Raw genomic sequence first — 24860 nt, forward strand, 5'->3', positions numbered from 1 at the left:
CGTAGACATCTTAGAATTTTGAAAATGACAGCAACATCAACTTTGCTTCTCTCGTAATTTATACATGCTTTCTATTGAATGTTATTTGAAGAGTTTTTATGTAGACTAGAGATTAACTTTTTGAACCTAAATATTTAAAAGATTCAAGCCAAGTAATGTATATGAGCTGTACAAGACAGAAAAAGACAGTTTCACAACAGTGTGTACTCAAAATTCAGCTAAGTAGTAGATTGCATAAAAACGTCATATATTTTTCCATTTTGATAAAGTGGTTTTCAAAAATGTTTTAATATTACAAATTCAGCTATGGAATGTCTCCATCTATTTATCAGTAGTCATATTTTGCTATCCACAGTTCAGAGGGAGGAAAGGCTTCTAGAAATGAGTAGTGGGTTTTTAGTGAGTTTGTCTGTATTTCTTGGAGTTATGCCACACTAGAACAAAAAGTTCAATTATTTGATAGACAAACTACATCCTCTTACAGAGGGTGATTAAACTTACAGAACGTTAAATTATAGTATATGTAAATTTGAAAATTGCTGTGCAAACAATTAACTATATATTAACACAGAAAAAGACTCCATGGAATTATATTTTATTTCCTGTATTTCTATTTCCTCATCAATATTTTGAGTTAATAGAATTTCACATTTCCCTTTTAGAAAATTACATTTTGGAAAAAAAAAAGAAAAAAAAGAAAAAAAAAAAAACAGAAATGCTAAATATAGCATTAAGACTTATTTATATGAAAAAATTGTTGGTACCCTCCTTGTAATTCTATTATGGTAATTCTGTGTGTTTGCTAGTGGCCTTACTTGAGAATTAAGGCCATTACATACAGAAGTACTTTCCCACAACATTCTCCTCAAGAAACTGGCTGCTCGTGGCTTGGACTGGCGTACGCTTTGCTGGGTTAAAAACTGGCTGGATGGCCAGGCCCAAAGAGTTGTGGTAAATGGAGCCAAATCCAGTTGGAGGCCGGTTACTAGTGGAGTCCCCCAGGACTCAGTGCTGGGGCCGGTCCTCTTTAATATCTTTATCGATGACCTGGATGAGGGGATCGAGTGCACCCTCAGTAAGTTTGCAGATGACACCAAGTTAGGTGCGTGTGTCGATCTGCTCGAGGGAAGGAAGGCTCTGCAGGAGGATCTGGATAGGCTGGACCGATGGGCTGAGGTCAACTGTATGAAGTTCAACAAGGCCAAGTGCCGGGTCCTGCACCTGGGGCGTAACAACCCCAAGCAGCGCTACAGGCTGGGAGAAGAGTGGTTGGAAAGCTGCCTGGCAGAGAAGGACCTGGGAGTACTGGTTGATAGGCAGCTGAATATGAGCCAGCAGTGTGCTCAGGTGGCCAAGAAGGCCAACAGCATCCTGGCTTGCATAAGAAGCAGTGTGGCCAGCAGGTCTAGGGAAGTGATTGTCCCCCTGTACTCGGCTCTGGTGAGGCCGCACCTCGAGTACTGTGTTCAGTTTTGGGCCCCTCGCTACAAGAAGGACATGGAGGTGCTCGAGAGAGTCCAGAGAAGGGCAACGAAGCTGGTGAGGGGTCTGGAGAACAAGTCTTACAAGGAGCGGCTGAGGGAGCTGGGGTTGTTTAGCCTGGAGAAGAGGAGGCTCAGGGGAGACCTCATCGCTCTCTATAGGTACCTTAAAGGAGGCTGTAGAGAGGTGGGGGTTGGTCTGTTCTCCCACGTGCCTGGTGACAGGACGAGGGGGAATGGGCTAAAGTTGCGACAGGGGAGGTTTAGGTTGGATGTTAGGAAGAACTTCTTTACTGAAAGGGTTGTTAGGCACTGGAATGGACTGCCCAGGGAGGTGGTTGAGTCACCATCCCTGGAGGTCTTTAAAAGACGTTTAGATGTAGCCCTTAGTGATATGGTTTAGTGTAGGACTTGTTAGTGTTAGGGCTGAGGTTGGACTAGATGATCTTGGAGGTCTCTTCCAACCTAGACGATTCTGTGATTCTGTGATTCTGTGATTCTGTGATTCTGTGAGAATCAGTGACCTTTCCCAGTTTGTCTGGTGTGTACAGCAGTGGAAAGGGTTGTCTGTGTGTGTTTGAAATATAATGAAATTTCTGCATCTTATATCTTTGTGTTTTGGTTTAAATATACCATGGTGGTAGAAGCATTTTAGTTGGAAGCTTAGAAAAAACACTGATCTTTATTTATTTATTTATTTATAAATATTCTTCAATTTCTAGAAAAAAATGAGAACACAAATCTGTTGCACTTTCTCTGTGGCACTTATGATTCAGCATGCCAAAAGTGGAACCATGAAAGTATTTCCTTGATTCTGTATTCTTTGGCAGGAGCATAATGAATAATAAAAAATAATCTCTCTAGAAAAACATGTGCTATCTTTTCACCATGGTTTTGCATGATTGTAATGAGAAGATTACTTGGAGCTTTTTATTGTCATATCAAGTTGCTAACTGTTGAAATACAAGACTGTTGCTATATATTACTGCTAGGAAGCAGAGCATCTATGTGTGTGGCCTCATGTCTAATGCTGCAGCTTGCCATCCTCTGTCATTCCCACCACCTATAATTAGCTAATTGGTAGGGTAATGTTTTCTTCATTTCTTTAATGTATGAATTAAAATTGATGAAAATGTTGATAAAGAAATACGTCCATTTTGCTTTAGAATGAGAAAATTTGTCAGTCTCTTTTATACAAATATTTGTAAACAAATATTTCCTTATGGAGAATAGTATAATATATACAGACATGTAAGCAGTATTTCTTTTCCCCAGATAATTTATTTCTGTCTGACACATCAGCTGAAAATAATTCTCAGTTTGTCCACCATGACCCCAAAACACAGATCCTACTAAGTCTGCATAGCATTGAGGGGAAAAAAAGTACTTGTAACATGTCAAAGGAACTGTAATAACCATTAGTCCCTTTATGTGCTGTTTGTTCTCCTGCATTCTTTTTGCTGTAGACCTTTTGAATTATTTTGGTGATGAGAGACCCTTGGTAGCTTTTTCTCCAGGTCTTGTATTGCTGCATTCATGCATCATGGTGTTTGTGATCAGAAGACTTAGGCATTTGAGCCAACAATTTAAAAACATGCCTCGGTTTAATCACCCAAATCATTTTAATTGATTTAATTTAATCTTGAACATTGGCAACGCCCTTTCTGAATTCGTAGTTGTTTCCCAACGTTGTTTCATAGCAGTTCAAGTCCTGCAGAAAGTCACAGTTTAAATAATTTTAAGTGATGATTGTAACTAGCTTTATCTACTGCTACAGTGGCATTAGAAGTGCAGTAGGAAGGAGATGGTAGCACCTTTCTTTCTCATTTTCGTTTATTAATAGCCCCAAAATAGAATCCATGCTGTAAATATGGTTGAAAAAGCATTTGCTGGATCAGTTACCAAACCTACAAAATTTATGAGTAGGTAGAACTCTGGGCTTGTCTTTCCTTATCCAGCAGGGTTCGTTCTTTTTCTAATTAAAATATATTTTGAATAGTCCATGTAGCACCCTAAGTCACATACTACTCAACAGAGTGTGTAAGAGTTATTACTCCAGAACTATTTTTTGGAGTCTTCTCGTTTACATATTTATTTGCTGTGTCAAACCACACCAATTAAGCACTCTTTATTCCTGAAAGGGCATGAGTTAATGAGCACAAACTGAAGCACACAAAATTCCACTTAAACATAAGGACATAAGAAAAAACATTTTCCTGTGAAGGAGGTCAAATACAAGAACAGGTTGCCTGGAGAGGTTGTAGAGTCTCCATCTTTGGAGATATTCAAAATCTAATGGGAAACAGCCTTGAGCAACTGGCTCTAGGTGACCTTGCTGTGAGCAGGGGGTTGTACTGACCTCCAGAGATGCCATGCACCCTGAACCAGACTTTATATGGGTGTGATTATAAACATGACATTGCAAAACCTTAATCAATATATTCTTTCTCTGAAGAACAGCCCAGCTGCATGACCAAATAAAACTTAACTCTTGCTACTGATAACAATGGTAGATGGAAAGGCAAAGTGGATAGGCTAGATGAATAGTTTTAGACATGATTCAATGCTCCAAAGCTTCCCATTGGCTTATTTGGGCTTGAAACTTGGAGCTCCTCCATTTCTTTATACATGAAAGCAATTAAAAAGACTTTAAGTGTTGATTTTAACAACTTGTGTGATAGGGATCTTTCAGTATGTAAATTCTGGCAAGAAAATTGCTTTTTTTTCTAAGCCTGGTTCCAAATGTTTTAATCCCTACTTGCCTGATTAGTGTCTTTTCCTGGTACGCTCAGATCTTAAAGACACAGTCTGCAGGACCAGACGTTTGGCCTGTCATGAGGATGATGGTGGCCTTTGGAAGTATATGTAATGTGATTTTTGTGTCCTGAAAACCAGATATTGAAAACATGTTCTGGATAATTGAGGTCTATGATAGAGGTAACCATGACATGCAACTTGCTGAGGGTAGATTGGTTTAAAAGTTGTTTGTATATGTTTTGTAAGCTGGAAAGGTATCAGCTAAGAAAGGATGGAATAGGTTTAGAACAAATTGCAAAACCCGCTGTCATTGAATGTACACAAACTAGAAACTGAGATCACAGCCTAAAAGGCTGGTCAATTAACCAGATCTACACATACAATAGAGATGAAAAAAGCAACCCGAAACTTGCACACAGTAAAATTATCTGCACTGTGAGGCAAGGTTCAGGGTCTTGCAAAACAGCCATAAACCCTCACAGTGAGAAGCTGCTGCACCAACCATGCGCTGTAAGCTGAGGGAGCAGCCTGAGTGCTCCCTGGCAGGATCCAGCAGCTTCCCTGTAGAGAAACCCCTTAGAAACTGTGACCATGGCTACAGGGGCCATGTAGGAGCTGCCATCAGCTGCAGGGGATGCAGTGGGAGGGTCTGTGTGAGTGGTGGGTGTGCTGGGGCTCAGTGGGGTGGTGGGACAACCAGAGCTGTGGAGGTGATTTGGAAGACCTAGGTGCCACCAAAGGGAAGTATGTCTCAGCTTCAAACCCAAAATCTAGGCTGCCATCTCCTGCTGGGTTTTAGTCCCAGTTAAACACACAGTTTTAGCTTCCCTTGCTAATTGCCAGCTGCCTGGGGCACGCTCCAGCAGTAGTAGCAACTTGGTGGGCAGGGCGAGTTGCAATCTGCTGGTCTGGAGCAACATAGGAAGATGTTTACATAAAAGCCACTAGACAAGGCTCATATAAATTATTGTGTGATTTTAAATTATACCATTTTGATAACGCTGTGAAATTTAACATTATCCCCTGATTTCAGACTTCTGATGTGCTTTGTAGAGAGACTTTGTACGCATTTCTGTTTAAATGTGTACAGCTGTGTAGCCCTGTACCTCTAACAATGCCTAGGCCTGTAGTGACAGCAGAACATGCATATACATTATCTCTTGATTTACTACAACTGAACTGAAAATTACCATGGTAACTCTTGCATCACATGAATCAGTTGCCGATATATGAGGGCATCACTGCATCTTTCTGGACTCTTTGTGCTACTAATATTTTGTAAGAAACCTGGGTTATTTATTGTTGTTATTGTTTTAGGGTTTGCTATCTGAAGAAGTTCTAACTTGAGGCTGGAAACAAGGCTATGCGGCTAAGGTATTGTGCTGCTCCAAAGCAAATTGAATTCACACTGCCAAATAATCTCTCCTTCCCCAGTAGCTCTGTAAGTAATGCCGTTAAGATGTTCGCATAATCCTCATATTTCAGTAATTGAACTTCTGCTAGAGTACTGTGCAATTCTCTATGCATTATGCTTGTTCCTGACTAATACTTTGTTAATACAATAAGAATACCTGGGAGAAAGAGCAGTTCTGCGTAGCTCGCAGCTACTTTGTCCTACCATCGAGTCCCCACAAATTAATTAGGTTTTATTCTCTCGAATGCTCTGGGAAACCAAGGCATCTACAAATGCTGTAGGAAATAATAATGATGAACTAGTGGGTGGCTCAGTTAATTAGCAAAATCTTTTGAGTTTAGGGCATTAACAATGAATTTTCAACTATAGATCTCATCTGTGTATGTAGAGCCATGCATTGCTGTGCAGAGATACCCGAGGTAACTCTGACAATGTAAGCTCAGTAAAAAAAGCAGCACAACTACATTAGTCCAGCCTTTGTAGGGATGGTGAAGTAATGCACTTCTTACTACTCAGCTATCCTGCTATAAACTTTAAAATAAAACTACCAACAAATCAGTTGATTGCCTGGGTATCTATAGTAAAATAGATAAGGGCGGGGGGGGGGGGGGGGGGAGGGGGGAGGGGGATTAACTACCCCATCAGCTATTTTGAAAACACAATAGTAATTATGTGCAATTGGTAATTTCTTCACGTTCACATGTTAATGACTGAGCATATCCTGAATACTTGGTAAATACAATGTTCATGGTAAAAAGGTAAAAACCTTTTAACTTGTTGGATACCCACTATGAAGGGACTGCTGCTGTTGTGTCCTTTCACACACAGAGCCTTACAGAGGTTCTGAAATCATTTCTAAATTATTACCTAGGACAATTTGAAACTATTACCTGTGAAAATAAATTTGAAAAGTCCAGAGTTAAAGAAAATGTGCTATCAAAGTATCTGCTTCGCATTCATGTATCATCCCTTTTCTATTCCTTCTACCATGTTTGCACCTGGCAGGGTGCCGCTCCAAGCAGTCAGGGGCAGCACTATGCACCGCTTGGGTGCCATGGCACTTCTGTTCTACAAAACCTTTAGGGTTTAGGAAACTAGCACCAAATGCTTCACATTTGTGCTATGCATATCGTGCCTGCCCCCAGAGGGGTTGACAGCTGATGCATCACGTTGCAGTGCTCCAGTGTCAGTGGAGTGGTATCTGTGGGAGCAGTAACTTTCTCATGGTGATGTCCAAGGGCTCTTGCAGGGGTGAAATAACTTTGCAGAGTCCAGCACTGTTCCAGGTCTGTTTCTTTGATCTTTCCCACACTTTCCTAAATATGTAGCAATGTAAATATTTGTATTAATATCTGTTAGCAGTAAAACTATTACTGTTGACAGCATACTGGGGGATACTAAAATGAGCATGTGAAAGGCAATAATGTTCTGTAGTGTGCACTTCCTGAGTGCACTCAGATGCCATTTAGTGGTGATGGTAGAAGAAGAATCTTACACAGGATAGAAAACTGAGACCAAACAGTAGACGCAAAAATAACTGCTCAGGAACAAATAATTTCTGCCTTTTACTGCCACTAAGCATCTTTGCTTCCTTTCATTCTGAACATTACAGGAGATTGAACTGCTCCTCTGTATTTCCTCTCTAAATTTCAACATTTTCACAGGTCCTCTTTGGGCTTTAGGAAGTCCAATTTATTTTCTACGATATGAGTTAAATCGTCTATCAGTAGTGGATGTTTCTGAGACTGGAAATTGCTAGCCATTTTATAAGCTACAGCAAAGAAAGCTCTTCTCTGTCATGTTGTTTCTAGGAGAACAGAAAAAGTTGGTTTTTTTTTTTTGTTTTTTTTTTTTTTTAATGTTACTGGATAAAAACAATGGAGAAAGTGATCTCAAAGACTGCTTTATTCAATCTGACGTGTTCAGACCTTCACTTTATAAGGGCAGTCCAGCTAATTAGTCTGTGCATGATGTGTATTGCATGGCCTTTCAGAATCCCATGTATATTTACCATTTATTATTTGTTAAGGCAACTTATTTTATCTTATGGTAACAATACCAAACAAATGGAAGATACTGCTACAATAACAGTTAGACCCTTCCTAAACAATGTAAGCTGTCAATGATAGTCTGGAATTCCTTTGTGACCTGTAGCTGTACTTCCCACTGTTTTAAATGGTTGGTTGTGTCAGAATTTCTCTTCACAGAACTTGACCACTTTTTGTTCTAATGCACAGCATGTTAAGTAAAATTAAATTACATATTATGAGAAAAGACTACTCCATAGGGTAATGTTTTTCCAACGTGAATTCAGTGCTAGAATATGTATTTTAATGACAGAGAAATTATAGGCTGTCAAATAGTCATTTAGCAAGGCTGGAGTATTCTGAGTTTCTGCTGCCATTATTACTGCTTTAATGAAAATACACGTAACTAAAAAGAAACTCTTCTTGAGTACAATTTAGTTAAAAAAGAAAAGTATGTCAAAATCTAAACCTATGAATTGTAGAAATTTAAAACTGTGAAATACAGTTTGAGATAGGAAAGCAATTTAAAATGGGTGTAAAAATACCATCAATAAATCATGAAGGAGATTCTGGAGACTATCCCTACCCTGCGAAATAAACCCAAAGTTAAATTTCATGTTTTGGTAGCAGCTTAGTGGCAGCATAAGGCAGATTTATACAAAAATCTAGTGCTGAACTTAGCAAAGCATTGGTACATGCAAAAATAGTGAAGAGAGATGATGGCCAGCTCTGGTAGCCTACAAAATGCAACCATAGCCTTCAGAGGGAGCAGCAGCACATTCTCATCTCTCAGAAGACTGGTTGCTGTAACACATAACTCAGAGGAAAGGAGCTGTGAAAGGAGATGTGGAGTTTCTAGATGTGATAAGTAATAGTTTGCATTTTTCCAGAGGTATTCTATAGAATCTGACAGCTGCCCATACCCACTTTATTCACTGTGTGTCGTTATTAATGTCTTCTGTGGGTATACCACACCATTCAGTACTAACATCAGAACGTGTAAGACTGAAATATATAGAGGAAACATTGAGACTACATGACAATCAGTTTATGTTGCCTACTTTTCTACAGAAAAGGGATTCCTACAGTTTTAAGCTACTTGTAAGCATTTCCTTGGAGGTGACCTGTATGGGCAAATGCTGTACCACTGTTCTGCATTGTGGAAGACAACTTGTCATGTGTCGGAGTAAGGGGTAGAGCAAGGGTGGCTGGCAGAAGAGAAAGCTGCCTGTAAAATGGGCTTGGAGACTGTGGTGCATTATACCTGACATGCTGTGATGGAAAAAATGGCTTTTCTTTTTGTGTGTATGATCTCCCATCATACTTAAAAGTCTCTAGAGTCTAGCAGTTTCATGCTAGTGAAATATAAGTTAAAGAAGATTAGGGATTATTTCTGAAGTCATTTGAGCATAGGTAGAAGTTCTCTTGGTAAATGTTTCATACATTCAAAATAAAGATGTTATTTCTCCTCAGAGGAACACATCTTTAGTTTATGGACAAACTTTTAAAACAGAGGGAAAAGCTATTAACTATTAAGTCCTGCAGGCCTGTGAATGAATTTCCTTGTGTGTAGATGAAGAGCCCATTAAGGGTGAAGGTTGACACTGGTAGGATCTTCAACTGGGCCTTGCAAGATCATTGCAAAATTTCTGGGGATGTTAATCATAGAATACAATGGGAAATACACAAAAAAAAAAATCAGATAAGAAAAAAGGATGGGGAGAATACCTATCTTTTGCACAGGATATCTGAAAATATTCACAGGGGGCTGTACGTGTATTCTCTTTTCTATATGCTTTTGGTGTCTACAGAATTATTTTAAATACCATATATTATTAAAGGAATTAGCAATTCAAGAATCATATGTCTTAAGAAGCTGATAACAATGGCTTTTAGATCATTTGGGGAATTTTGATTCATCTCAGAAGGGATAGATGGAGCTCTTACTGTTTTTCTACAGCCTTTGTTCCTTATCTTATTGAGTAATTGAAATTCAGACTTAACACGTTTGATTCTTAGATACGTATTTTCATTAAAAACTTGCCAGTTATGTGAGAGCTATGTAAGTTCTTGAGATATTCATTAAATGAGATTTGTAACAGTTTACATGATATTCTGACAGTTTACCAAATCTATCAGTCAAAAGCAGATGGCCTGCGTTGGTAGGCTTTTTCTGTTATAATGAATATATTTTCAACATATGTACTTCATTTATAATATATTTGTTCACAAGTTTTAATTCTTAAAAATCATTTAATCAACCCATGATATCCTCCTACACTTTAACTCAATGATTGAATGTTCAGATGTCATTCATCTGCAGTTCACTTTAGTAATGCACATGATATGCAACAAAATAAATTATTCAATATATTAACCCTAAAATAATAAAAATATAGCTGTATTCATTTGTGACTTCTTCATACCTACCCCTTCATGAATATATTTTGCAATTAGATGCCCAGGTGTTGTTAGCTTCAATGCTTCACCATACGGATTGCTTTTTGAATGCAGTCATGTTAGCCATCTCCCTTCAAGTTGAGGCCATGGAGGATGGCATAGTCTGGCCAGGAGAGGATGGAGAAGGGGAAGAGCACAGAGAGACAAGTCAGTCCCCCAAGAAGGCAGAATCTCCAGTGTCTTGAAGAGCAATGGCCTGAAGACCAGACCTTCTCCCATGAGTTACTACACTTGGAAGCTTGGTGGCTGGGTTGCCTACATCCCAATTTTCCTAGCTGTAAAAGCAGTTAGATAATGTACGGGACTGTGGCCAGGGCTCTGTCATGTGAAGATGTCATATACATTTCAGGATTTTATCCTGAGCTGGGAAAGTGGGAAACTCCAACACTTATCCACAAACCATGGCACGATGAAGTGAAGCTTGAATTCACTTCATCAGAGGGCAGAGACACAGCTGAGCTAACAACTGCTTCGGTGTGGACAAGGGTAATGTCAACAAAAGATTTGTGGGGTTTTTTTTAGAAACCTTTTCTCATAACACAGTACATGGGAAGTGGTTTGGTTTGAGACGTTATCTAGAGGAGCTCTAGTGACATGCTATCTTGGGTGATACTCGTAATACTTGGGGTGATGGTAAATATGGCTTAAGAGCAAATCCTGTACAGAGAAAATGTTCCTAGAAATACTACTTTTTTTGTTATTAAGAAGTTTGTAGAGAAAAAGTGCTTTCAGTGAACAGATTTTCTACATTTATAGAGAAATTCATTACATTGATGATTTCCAGATTTAAGTAATCAGAATATCTGTACTGGACTCACTATAAATACGAAGCAGAAGCAAATGAATGTGAACTTCTAAAGTAATACAGAATCATCAAGGGCTGTTTGAGGATTCCCTTGTGCCATCTGTGCTTTCTATGACTTGTTATGTTGCTGGATGGAAACAAGTAATGGGGATGTTATCATTAGTCTAACATAATCAACTTCTTAATTAATCACATTTACAGGGACAAACATATACTATAAAGATACCTCTTTACAAATACAAAACAAAAAATGTTTTGTTTTGGTTTGGTTTGCTTTTGTTTTTGTTTTGTTTTGTTTTGTTTTTTCTTGTATTAGATATGTATCTTTTTAAGGGAATAATATTTGTCTTAGACGCAATTAAATAAGACTTTTTTTTTGTTAGATTTGACCAAAACAATGTAAATTCCTACTTATTTTCTAATTAAACTGTGAATTAAGAATTGCTTGAAAATGTTTATGCTTCTTCAGCTACCTGAATCAGCTTGAATTAAATTATGTATTTATTCACTTTACCTTACCGTAAGCTAGAATTTAGGGATTACTTTTATAGCTACAGTTTCTAGCAGTTCAGGAGTTTACCTACTTTTTTACAAAAGTGTTATTGCAAGCTATGGTATAGCACCAGAAATGATGTAGAAGCAGCTTAGGTTTCATGCAATTTCTGCTGAGATACTAACCAGTGTCAGGTATCCTGACTTTCGTGTTCTGTAACGCTGACACACATTAAACTGTGGAACTTAACTAGAATCAAATGGTAATGATATGTACTGGTAAATTAGCAACTTGGCAGGTAAATAATAGAAACTATCTGAGGGTCTTTAAAATAAGGATTTATATATACATGGATAAAGTGTACTTTTTCTGGCATGTATAGTTGATTTTATCAGCATACTGACTTCCTGTGTATCTAACAGATCATAAAATAGTTGACAAACTGAAAGCAGTTTATAAAAGATATTTTATCTGTGTAAGTTCTGTGTATTTTTAATAACCTGGACTATTAGAAGTATACATGTTATGTACATGAACAAAACTTTTAGTTTACCAGTAGCCAAGTAACGTGATATTGTTCCAGTTAATGTTAATTAGAAAGTGAGTTGAGTAAGAAAGGACGATTTATAATGGTTGAAATTTTTTCACAAATGAATAACTGCACTAGCTGGGTCAATTTGTAACAACTGATACTACCATTGCATTGTCACTTAAATTCTTTTTTTGGGGGGGAGAAATTCATAACAAAAGTTTGTGAAAGGACAGAATTGAAGAGTGTGCCTATACTTTAAATGTACCTGTTTTATTAACTTAGGTACCTTCTTCTCAGTTCCAATATAATAAATTACCTGCTGGGGCTTTCTCAACTCTTTTCAGCTTTCTTTCAATATAAATAAAAAGGAAAGTTGAGTAATACCCAGAATCTTAATAAAAATATTGTATTTTTTGTTTCTGGGTTTGTTTGTTTTTTCATGAACCATCCTGAAACTCCATCCATTAGATTTTTGCGTCAGAAAAGCTTGTTCTAATTTTTTTTTTTTTCTCATTCATCTACAAAGATACTCAGGTTGTTCTTCAGTACCACGTGAGTTAAGTCATTCTGTCTGTGTTCTCTGCCTCATGGCCTGTTTCATTAAACTGGAATACTGTTTTAGATTAATGTCAGTATGTGTGAATAAATGTTTATGATTCTTTGCAAAAGAGTCTCCCAAGAAGCAAAACACTGAGAGCCTATATCTAATACATGCTTATTGAGAGGACAATTTTTATTGTAAAACCTATTCTTCACTACTATTAAAAGATTCGTCCTAAAATTCTTAGAGATAGTGAAGAAAGGTGATCATACTTTAAAATATTAATCACATTTCATTTAGCAATAATTGTATGTTCTCTGTTAATACTTCGTCCACAGATTGGATGGTATATTTAGATAACTTCATCCCAAACAACTAAATTAGCAGTATTCAATAAAACATGAAATATATTATAGTAAGCTTATAAATTATGACTTTGTTTTAGACAAATTATTATGTATTGTAACTGTTTTGAACAATCAGGATTAGGGTAGAAAATAGGTAAAATACTAATTATATTTCTGTAGAAGAAAATACATTAAGTTTGTAGAGATGTAAAAAAGTAAATGGGAGTAGGATAAATATATGCATATATTCAGATATTCATCCAATAGTAAACATTTTTAAATTTATATATTTTTAAGGTAATTGTTTAGAATGGTATTTGTGTTCATTCTGGTTGCTTCCTATTCTGCCTGTAAGAAATCATCCAGAACAGTAACACTAGAAAATTTTAATATCAAATACAGTTTTCCTTACCTTCCATTTTATTCAGCGTCTGCTCTGTGCACTCTGTATATTCACTATTACAATTCAAAAAGATGTAGTGCAAACCACCTTTGGGTTTCTTGTGCCTGAATGTTATCAGCTTCCAATTTTACTGTTGTTTTTATCCATTCTTCAGCTACTGACCTTTGAGAGTTAATATCTCCACTCTCTTGGTCATTTCTTCTGTTAGGAACCTAATTCTCCCCCTTAACTCTCATGATTATATTCTTTACCTCATGTTCTTTTCTTCTGTCTTTCCTAAAGCTCCTTTCCTTTGCAAAAGGGAGAGGGGTGGCTCTTTTTAGCGTAGTATGTTTTGAACTCAGTGATTTGGGGTTAGGGTCAGTCCTCTTTTTTGACTGTGGGGGTCACAGCCCCCAGGGCATGGTGGCACTGTGTTGGTGGCTGTCCTTAGGGTATAAGGATCACCCACACCAGCAGCTCCAGTAGTGTGCCAGAGACCATGACAGCTTCAGCAGGACCTGAGGAGGCACGGGGTCTGCAGGAGAATTAGCATCGTACCAATGAGCTCTGCACTGATGAAGTTACACTGTTGAAAATCCAATAAAAGAAACAGGATTTTACAGGTCTAAGCTGCTTAAATCCATCTTGGCTTTGAAGGAGGCCATCTGGGAGAGCTGTCCAAGAGACTGGAGACACCTCTTGGTTCTTGCCAGGCTGTCCTGGCTGTGCTGGTGATGCAGCTGGTGCCTGCAACTTGGCTAGACTTCCAACACAAGTTTTCTTTTCTCAGTGTGTCCTTGCTTCCTCATTCCTCGTGAAGCCAGGAGCATGTGGCTTATCATGACTGCCCTGATAAAGACCAGGACCTTGGAAAACAGTGGGTCGGCAACTCTTTTGCAGCACTTTAGCTTAACCCTCAGGTGCACACTTCCACATTATTGCTTTGAACTCTGCAGTGTCTATATAGATTGTATGTATCATTGGGAACACATTTGTGAGGCAAAGGTACACAAAAGGAAAAATGCACGTCTTAAGAACATGACTGTTTAAAAAAAAAAAAACAAAACAGTTTAAGCATGGAGCATTGGTATTCTGGAATCAGAAATAATTGGAATTAGACAAAGAAGTTGCATTTCTTCTAATACAACTTTAATAAATTGTAGAAACAGATGTAAAAAAAAATAGGCTATCAGGTAATGTGAGCTCGAGGGAAACAACTGATGCAAAGACTTTCCTAAGATATCATCACAGCTAATGTTACATTATGTAAATTAAAGCTTTCTTTCTCTATGGAAAATAATTCGCCTGCTTTGAAACATTACTAGGTTTTGCCAATTTCCTGCGGTAGCAATATAATTAAATATTATTAAATACTTTAATAAGATATATCAAATGTTTAGAAATGCAATACCTACACCTCTAATTTCAGAGCTCCAGTAAAAACCTGCAAACAGACTGTAAGCAACTGTTTTCACTTTAGTCTGAGTCCTCTGGCAGCTGTGCCGTCTCTGGACAGTAATGGGGGTTTGCCCTTCCTGTGTCTAAATGCAAAATCTTTTTTTTTTCTGTCAGGCAAAACTCTGATTCTCAGTCATCTGAATTAGTGAGAAAAGAAGTCCTAGTTCCTCCCCCTTTGTTCTGCTTCACCAGTGCACATGATAAAGCAGACGAATTTATAATCAGAAGATTAACCCTAGGTGTTGTACAGAGCATCCATGCCAAGCTATAGTGTTTTTACCTCACTTCTCTTTGCGTACTAGAAGAGAGCTTGAAGCATGGCACTTGGGTGCTGGGTTTAAGGGCCCCAAAACAAAGAGCTCCTGGTTTATGGTCACAGCCAATCTGCCTGCTGGCAAAGGAAGCAAAATATTGGCTTTAGTGCTTGCTCCTCAGATCCAGTTTTGAAGACATTTCAGCCAAGCAACTGTTAGGTTGCATGCTTCATACATATGCACAACTCACCGCTATGCCCTTCCTGCCTGTGGCACGTGCTGTTGTCAAGTCTTCAGTAGGAATTGTTGGGAGACAACTTTGCCTCCATATTCTCCATGGGTGTTCTTAAGTCACTTTAACCCTATGCCACTTTCATGAACCTCCTTTAAAAAGCTGAGATGGTATGCCATTATGAGTTGCACAAATGTACCTGGAGTCACCAGGTACACAAAATTCCCTGGATCTTCCCCCTTTCATTCTTGTACAGCAGGCATTACTGTAATATGGGTTATGCTACGTGCTAGAGACTTTAAAAAATATTATTCTTTTAGGGGGGTAATGCCCAGTGATCTCAGAGAGTAGCGACAGTACTTTGGGAAGAAGATTAGATGAGAACAGAAACCCTGACAGGATCAAGTGCAGTAGCTATGCAACATCAAGATGTGGCCTCTGTGATTCTAGCTCTTCAAAGGCATGGACAGCACAGCTGGCAGGAGGCTCTCACCACCCCTTCCTTTGCACATGATGAAAAGGAAAACAAGTTACTGTAAACAGGTGGATGTACTGCACTTAAATTTTTAACCTCATAGATGCCTCACTCAAAGGATTTTATACTTGCAGTAATATATCTTACTGAAGATAATTGTTTTCTTAACTGCTCCTAGAATATGTAAATGGTCTTAAGAGGAATACTAATTACACTGGTCTGCCTTTTGGGTGGTTGTATCCAGTACAGAAGGCTGTATCTTCTTCAGACAGCCATTAATTTCTGTTTTTCAGGTGAATTATTCTCTCTTCAGTAATTGATCTTTGTGCTTAAAGACAGGTATCATTCCTTTTAGTCTACTATCTTCTTAGCTTTAACTGAATTTAAAACATCAGTTGCAATATTAAAGCTTGGATTTTGTAGTATGCTATTTTAGAATGTTTTCATAAATTTGGGTATGCTGAATGGCAGTTCTTCAATTCCAAATACCTTCCAGTTAATAAACAAAATAAATAAATGTGCAATAAAGTAGTAAACAGACCATGAATCTGAATCACTTCTTGTTTTTCAAGCTGAATTTTTCCAGGAAATTAGTTTATGAACTAGATTTTGAAGTCTGGACTCCATCAGTCCTTGAGGAGAAAGAGCTGTAATTACATTCTCTTTCAATTTATGCCGTGTGTCTGCACTCCTTTTTTTAGAATTTTTCTTTTTAATTCTATTATATTGAATTTAATTTCACATGACAAGTAGCTGAATCATGCAGATAAATAACAGAAGAAATATAATTGTTCTGTAAAGACCCCACTGTTTGCTGTAAGAATGTGTACATCGTAGTCACTCACTAAGACTGCAGCTTATGAGGATATATGAAAGCTAGCTTTAGCTTCTTGGCTAGGGTCCTGAAAACAGGAGTTTTTCAGTAACTCAAAAAATCAGGGCTAAATTCTTCTTCATTTCATGGATTCCATGGTTTTGTGGATTTTCATGGATTTTATTTTGTAGCTCACACTGAGCAACAAACTATTGTAATGGATGCCCTATTTCCAGTAGAATTTTGTTACTTTTATTATAAATGAGCAAAGGTCCTAGGACCAGGCTTAGTATGGACATACATCTTAGGTGTAAAAAAATTCCTCTACAATTTTGCCTGTTCAATAGCATTTCCTTGAACTTTGAAATATTGAACTTCCTTCTGCTAATGATGAAAAATAAAAAATACAACCCACCACATCTACAGATGTGGCTATAATCTACAGATATTTTTTGCCCTGATTTGGAAAGCTGGGTATCTTAATTCCACTGATAAAGTCATGTTTTGTAATTTCAAATATCTAAATATTTGCAGGAGTAATATGTTTTAGTAGTATACTTGCAGTATCAATGTTTTCTGATTGACAATAGGAACAGGTAAAGAAAATGTTCAGTGGATGAACTCCATCCTCAATTACTGTGAAACAATTTGCAAAGATGTTTATCCCTTATGGAGATCATTTAATTGTAACAGCAAGCTCGGAATGTAGAAACTTAGGAATTTTTATCCTAGCAATGGATTTTCTGCTGTTGAAAATACTGGAACTAGAATTATTATTTTCATCATTACAGCTGTATTTTTTCTTTCAGTCTTATTTCTCTTATAAAAGTTGCAGGAGTTCTTCTCCTTGTGTAGACATAGTAAAACATTGCTTCAATGTTACCCAGCCCCTCTGTACCCATGGAAGAAATGCAGAATTAGTAACAAATAGTGCAGATGGGGTCCTCTGGCTTGGGACCCCCCCCTTCTCTGTTGGTTGGCCCCACAGCCAGAGTCTAGGTCTGTTTTGTTTATGAGCATAGTTGTATCCCGCCATGTGTTCTTCAGGCCATATCCAACAACCCCACCACTCTAGACACAGCCTACAAAGTATTTTTCATCTTGGTATCTCCCTTCCTAAAAGCCTACTGTTTTCATTCAGGTGGGGTTCATTGCTCTCATTGATGTTCATAATGCACATGAACATTGGTGGTCACTTAGAAAGAGAGGCCAAACCAATGCTTCTCTTTCCTCCACAAAAGAATTAAAGCATACAAGAAAACTTGGTCTACCTACAAGGAAAGAGGTCTTGATTAATATCAGTTCATGCTATTTTTCATGCTATCAAAGAAAATGAACAAAAATGTGAGCTTAATTAAGGTGAACCTGCCAATGCTATAAGATAAATGCTGTTCTTTGTGTGGAGGAGTTGCAGTGACAAATCTCAGTAATTAGGAAATTGCATATAGTATGCTACTTTTAGCAAGATAAATTCACAGATTTTACCATCTTCTTATTAGTAACCCATAATATATATAGGCAAAATGACAATATGTATTTTATTAGTTACTAATGAAAAGATAATATCAATAATCTTCACTTTATGTTGAGTATGAGATAATTTGCAAATAAAGGATCTGGTATTCAGTAAAACTAAAAGGAATATTACTCTTTCCTTGTGCAAAGTTTTCTTAAAAACAAATTGCAAATCGAAGACTTTAAGTTGCTAATATGTCATCTGAGAAATATTAGACTTGAAGGAGGATGAATAGGTTTAATTATGTGTAAATAGATTCATTAAGAGGAATGCAAAGGTCCAGCAATTATTCATTTTCTGAGATTAGATTAAGAATATTGTGTTTAGAGTCTTGTATCTTAATAGACCACTTTAATTTCTGTTTATACCTATTATTCTATTTCAAGTGCACAGTAATCTTCTTTTCAATGAAATGTATCCATTTATCTAACCAGGGGAAATATTATATGTTCCTAAGTATTCATACAATTATTCAAAAACTGTGATGACTTTAAGTTGGCAATAAAAACATTTTACTTTGTATTTGCCATTGTTGCCTTGAGTATCTCTAGACATTGCTGGGCATGAGAAATTCTCTGCTGAAGAGGATTTCTGAGAGCACAGAAGAAAGACATCGTAAACCAGGGGATTATTAATGACAGATTATTAATGACATTTATATATCTGTTCTCAGTATCATCTGTTCAATTACAATAATTGCTGTATTTCAAAAATTTTCTTTCTTGTATGAACTTATTTAGCAATGTTTTAGTTTAGCTTCTGGTGCAGAGACCATTTGCACATACTTACAAGACATTTCTTGTATGTAATGCTAATATGTATTTTTGTATACAGGACCATTTCCACATGCAAATAATGCCTACAGGGGAGAAGTCAGAAGCAAGCTAGGAAGAGCCCATTTTTGAGAATTTTAATTGTGGCATTATACATTTATTTATATTTACAAGAGGTAATAGTGATGCAAAGGGTTTCTTTTCAGTACTGTCAATCTTGATTCATGTAGGTGTAAATGAGATCAGAACCAAGCCTATTACATCCAGGCTTGTTAACCTAGTATAACACTGCAGTCTTACTGGCATAGTAATTTAAAATATTTTTTTACATATTCCCACACAGTTGTCTTTTTGTGTTTCTCAGGGGTCTTGAGTGTCATGGTTACCAAATGACAGGAAACACAACACAGTGACAGAGAAATAAAAAGTATTTGGTGCCCCCAACCGGCCTCAGCTGAAGAGAAACCATTGTAAGAACATCACTTTATTTTCTTATATCAGTCAACATTTTATGTCTGAATTCCTTCAAAGTTATAATGTTACAGTTATAATGTCAGGAGTCTCATGAAGAAAATGAAAAAAAAAAAAAAGAAAAGAGAAAAAGAAAAAGACATACACTGTTCTGTTCCATGTTGCTGGGTTTTTCTTGCATCTCTCTTTCACTCTATGCCAACTTGAATTCAAGGTCTAGGATCAGGATGTAACTCACACTTGTGAGTGCCAAGTTCCACCTCTGGATACCCATAGTTTAAATGTAGAGTGTGCATTGGCAGTCAACTGTTAGAAACCAGCAATGGGATGGGAGGAGGCATCCAGAAAACAAACAAACAAACGACAACAACAACAACAAAAAACAAAAACAGTATTTCTTGGATCCTAATTCTTAGCAATAGAAATCTAGAGTTCTCATTAACTAATCTTTTCAGTCAAATCTGACCACCAGTGTTCCACTTCTCCCATTGACCATTCTGGGATGCTTGAGGCAGTCAAACATGCCAGTCTTGTAATTGTTACCTCCCTTGGATTAACCGGCTCCACAGTCATTTGTTTTTCTGGTGATTTTTGTCTGTAGTCCTTGAAAGGTCCCTCCTACTACCTAGTTCAGCTTTGTGTGAAGGAACCCACAGTCTTCTTGAACACAGTCATCATCTCCGTGCTAATGATGATTCACGGATCTGCTCCAGACTTACCTTCTCCTCTCCAAATTAGGCCCCATTAGCAGTCATCTTTTCTTGCCCAGTTGTCTCTAACTGAAATTTGAGTTGAATTATTTTTTTTTTTCATTCATTACTTACTTACTCAAAGGCTACCCAATACCTCCTGTGTATGGAAAGCACATAACCTCCATAAACTCATAGTGGCCTGAGTGGCATCTCTGACTCAAGCTTCTCCATAGCAACTCATTGCCAGGCCATGACAAGACTTGCAGGTCACTCCTCTGTGATCTCCAAGAGATTTCTCCACTCCCTTTCACCCACAGAGGCAAAACCCTTATTTACATCCTCATTGTCTTGCATTGTGATTATTGCAAAATCATTTTCTTTTGCCTTGGCAGGTGCAGTTCTGCCCTTATGATATCTATGTAAAGTGTAGGATGATACAATGTTCTGTCCAGCCAGTTTCTTTGGCAGTCTCACCCCTGTGTCCATGAATCACTCCACTGGCTCCTGCTTCTCTCTTCAATTAAACATAAATGCTTGTCTTCACTTTTAAAGCTATTTCTTAAAGACCCTGAAAGTGGTTCTACAAACTTGTCTAACATGCGATAGTTTAGTCCCTTGATAATATATGCTAAGAGAAATTATATGAAAAATGCATCATTTTCTTATCAGCTCAAAGTTTTCACTTCTGAGTCACAAGCTACCTTTTTGCATGAAAGCCTCTCTGATAACAAAATAGGTAAAAACCACTGCAGGAAACAACCTTTAATTTCAAGGACAAAAAAATATATGGAAAACTTGGTTTATTAAACCAGTACTGAAATAACAGAATCATGGAAATGTTAGCTGGAAGAAACTCACAGAGGTCATACAGTCTGAGGGCTCACTCAGAACACAAGTGTCCCTGATGCTAGAGCATGTCAGCCATGAATTTGTCTAGCCAAGTCTTGAAAATTTCTACGGATGAGGTTTCACCATCTCCCTGGGCAACTTCTTTCTGGTTCCACTGCCCTCCTGGGAGGGTGTCCAGCCTGAAACTGCCAAGGAATAATTTGAGGTCATTGTCCCTTATTATGTTATCTGGCACTATCAGGAAGAATTTGACTTCTCCATCTTTGCAACTTGCCTTCACCTTTGCTGCAGGCTGCAATCAGATCACCTGTTAGCATCCCTTCTGCTGGGCTGAGCAAGCCCAGCTTCATTGGCCTCTTTTCACAGGTTACTTGCTGTAGGCCCTGACCATCTCTTGGTTGCTGTCTGCTTGGTCTTCTTAAGTTCCTCCGCATCTGTTTTGAACCATCCCAAAACTGGATACCATATTTCAGGTGCAGCCTCAGCACTGACAAGTAAATGGGGATAATAAGTTCTCTTTTGATGTCTGTTTCTCCATTAACATATCGAACTGTGCAGCCCTCTCTGCGCTGACAGCATGCTCTTGGCCCGTGTACACCCTGGCCTTCATTGTAACCTCTGGGTCCTTTTCACCAGGGCTCAGGCACGGATACATTATGGCATTGCTTCACCCAACATTTTGCCAGCTGTGGCAAACTGTATGATCAGTGTCGGTTTGCCTCTTCATTTATTCCAGCATATTCTTGTGTTCCTTTTTGTTTTTGTTGTTGTTGCTGATGTTGTTTTGTCTGTTGCAATTCTCTCTGCATTTCTTTGTAATATAAAGCAATGAAGAAAGTTAAAATACCATTCTCCAGTATGTTCATCATAATGTTCCTTCTTTTCTTTTTTAGGTAATTACAGTTTTTTTCCTGTTTTCAAGAAATTCATTTTCATTATAAAAAAAAAAAAAAAGAAAAAAAAAAAGAAAAAATGGCCCTTCAAACTCTGCATCCTTTTCCAAACCTAGAAATTCAGCTGTTGCTTAGTAATTCAGTTTCATTCCATTGATCTAATTTAAAAAAAGAAGAGAAAATGATTTTTAAAGTTTCTTATAGTTTAGTCATAGTGCTGAGGTCTGTTTTACTCTTTTAACATTTATGAAATATGTGCTGGTGATGTTGGAATAGCACAGTACATGTGTAACTAGTCAATGCCCAACAGTAATTTGTTTTAGTCGCTTGGCCTTGGTGACTTGGATGAAGTCCCTTTCAATGTTGTAAGCCCTGTTAAGCATGTTAAGGATGTCAGACTGCTGCTGTCACTCCCTTTGCCTTGGACTTTCAGCAGTTTGAAGTCCATACCTGACAAGGTTTAGTATAACAGTGATAATAAGTGGTGATAATATAAATACAAATAGACATTGATATTAATGTGGTTGGACCATGGTGCCTTTGTACAAATTCTTTCTACTTATTTGCTTACCCCCCAATCTATGCACAGCAAAAACATAACTTTTGGTACTTCCATGGGAGAGGATGTGTCAAAACTCTGCTGTTTGGCAGGCTCAATACAAGGAAACAGAGGAAGAGCAGATTCCCAGGTGTCCTTGTGTCTTCTGCAGTGGATCTGCAAGAAGCTAGGAACTGAAGCACTCTGCGAGTGACTATATATTTTGCAAAAACAGAAAACCAAGATCAGCCTGATTGCAATAATACAGGGGTCTATGTCATACTTTAAATTAGTGCTGAAGTGTTGGAGACTTCGGCAAAGCTGGTGATGTTAGGTACAGACTATTTGATGTGTTAGCATATCCAAAGGACAGTGTAGTAGTCTGATCACAGCAGCTGCTCATGTGTGATTACTTATACTTAGGACTGTGGAAGCATTTTTAAATACAGCATTTAAAGGTGTATTAAAAGGCATTTTGGAAGCATATAAGTTCAAATCAAATGGTGACATTGTCATCTTGAAGAGACTGGTTTTGGACGATCTCAGTTGTGTCTGGCTTCTGTTACTTAATGATACCTTCTTTTACTCTGCAAGCAATTTTCAACCTGATGTCATTTTTTTTCATCTGCTTCAACTTGAATGCTTCGGCATTTTTATACACTAAAAACATCAGCAACAGCAAGCAGTGAATCTGTAACCTGAATTTACATGTTAAAATAGAGAAGCCTTTTAATTTACTGGCTTTGACATCACTGCAATAAGGGTATCTAAAATAAGGATGCTTCTATTTGTAGTCACTTTTCTTTAATTCTTCATTTCCGAATGATGACCATTATTTTAAAATATTTTGTAAGCCACATTGGCTACTTGAGATTCATCAGTAGCAGCTGGAATCCACCACAAATTATTTATTTGGTGGTATAATATGATCATTTCTGATTGAAATTGTCATTTGTTTATCCTGAAGTTGAAAACAAACAAACAAACAAAAACATAAAAATAGAAAGTTTAACAACAGAGAATGTGCAAAACCTGTGAAAATAGTTTTTGGAAAATGCTTTTTTGGGTGTTTTATTGTTTTATGGGTTTGTTTATTTATTTAGTTTTATTTGGTTTTGATCTCTCCAAAACACCCTTCTTTGCAACTGATATGGAAGTTTATTCCTTCTTTGGCAAATAAGCTTTTCTTATAGATTTTATACACAATCATTCTAATGATTTCTTCTGAAGGAGTTTGAACTGATTAAATCTTTTCATGCAGGTAGGCCTAAATTGAAATGGCTCCTTGATACATTTAAATAACACTTTATATTTTAAAATTCATGTTAGATAAAAAGAGGGATTTAGTGAAAGAAAGGATGAGATAACTGGAAGATGGGCCAATTTAATGATTTCTTTGTCATATCAGCTAGCTGTTCATCCTGAATTGCTTTTTTCATCAAATATCTATTTATAATGGTTCCAAAACCAAAAAGAGAAGAAAGGCTATTTTAATTAGAGCATACCCTCTATTCACAGATTAATTTAAGCAACATACTTTAGAAATCTTTAGACCTAATCCTATCACTATACTGTTGTGAAGAGCCGATTTTTTGTAGCAAGAGCTCCTTGTTTTGGGAAAGATGTATTTATGGAACATTTTTCTTCAGCTGAGAAGACAGATAACAGTCAGCTTCTCCAAAGTAACCATCATTATTGCCTGACTCAGGGCAGCCCACACATTAAGTGGCCATATTCATTACTTTAAAAAAAAAAAAATCATAATTAATCTAAAGCACAAAAGGATTAAATTAAAGTAGAGCTGATTAAATACCTGTATATTTTACTATATTAGTCTTTTTTGTACATGTGGACTTACTGTGGAGAGCCTGTTATTTTCAGTAGCTTATTTAGTTATTCAAAGTAGTTTGTGTTTTTCCCACTGTATTTTAACTCCTTGGATCTATTCAAAACATTTTGGGGAAGCATTCACATTGGTGTGTGCTGAATCACTGTGTGGCTGATAGGATGAGAGAGGAATGATGTTATTTATCCAATTTAGAAGTGGCATCTAACAAGCCTTTTTGTCAGACATATATCACTCTTGTATAAAAAAGAAAATCTGCTCTAGATGCTGCTCGGACAGTTAGTGTCACCTAGTATTTAAAAATTAATGAACATCAAAGCAAACTAATTTGACCAAAGTTAATGCTCCTAAAGATCTGTCAGTTTCTATGCAGTATGCATTTTCTTTTTGTTCTTTGAATGTAAGCCACCTCTAGGGATCAGAGCTAGTGCCAAATTACTATTTTGGCTTTAAAATTATTTCCAGTTATGTGCACTGGAATGCCTCCCTAAAAGTCTCCAACCGTAGCATATGTAAGCGCTACTTTATATTTCAATGTAATTTGAAATAGCTTGGATATTAAAATGGAGGGGAATTGTGATCAATGTTGTGTTACAACACTGAAAATTGTTTCTGTAGATCTGAAACGTTCTCCTTGCTGTAGGTATTATTCTGCTGTCATTTTCCTATATACTTTATGAATTTAAGAACTAGAAAAATCTCATACTGCACATCAATTTTCTGGTTTGGTTTTGCATGTCTTATATTCTACAATAATTCATCACATCTTTTTTTTTTTTCAAAAAAAAAAACAACGCTGTGTTTCCT

General features: G+C 37.2%; 1 protein-coding gene across 6 annotated transcripts in view; it reads left to right on the forward strand.

Moving 5' to 3' along the window:
* Positions 1–24860, forward strand: part of KCNQ5 (potassium voltage-gated channel subfamily Q member 5) — a 291688-nt gene that overhangs the window by 53529 nt on the left and 213299 nt on the right. For 2 of the 6 annotated variants that reach the window (XM_083830130.1, XM_083830128.1), the window contains exon 2: positions 5556–5679. The exons of 1 other annotated variant lie outside the window; for it this stretch is intronic. Coding sequence is in view for 1 of the 5 variants with exons in the window: in XM_083830127.1 (XP_083686253.1) it covers positions 5602–5612 (11 nt within the window). In the remaining 4 variants the exon portion in view is untranslated. Of the gene's footprint in view, positions 1–5555; positions 5680–6271; positions 19235–24860 lie in introns of those variants that run through there. 3 more of the 6 variants (XM_083830127.1, XM_083830131.1, XM_083830129.1) reach the window with 3 other exon arrangements.

The sequence above is a fragment of the Anser anser genome (assembly GCF_964211835.1).
Source record: "Anser anser genome assembly, chromosome: 3".
In the NCBI taxonomy this organism is placed as follows: Eukaryota; Metazoa; Chordata; class Aves; order Anseriformes; family Anatidae; genus Anser; species Anser anser.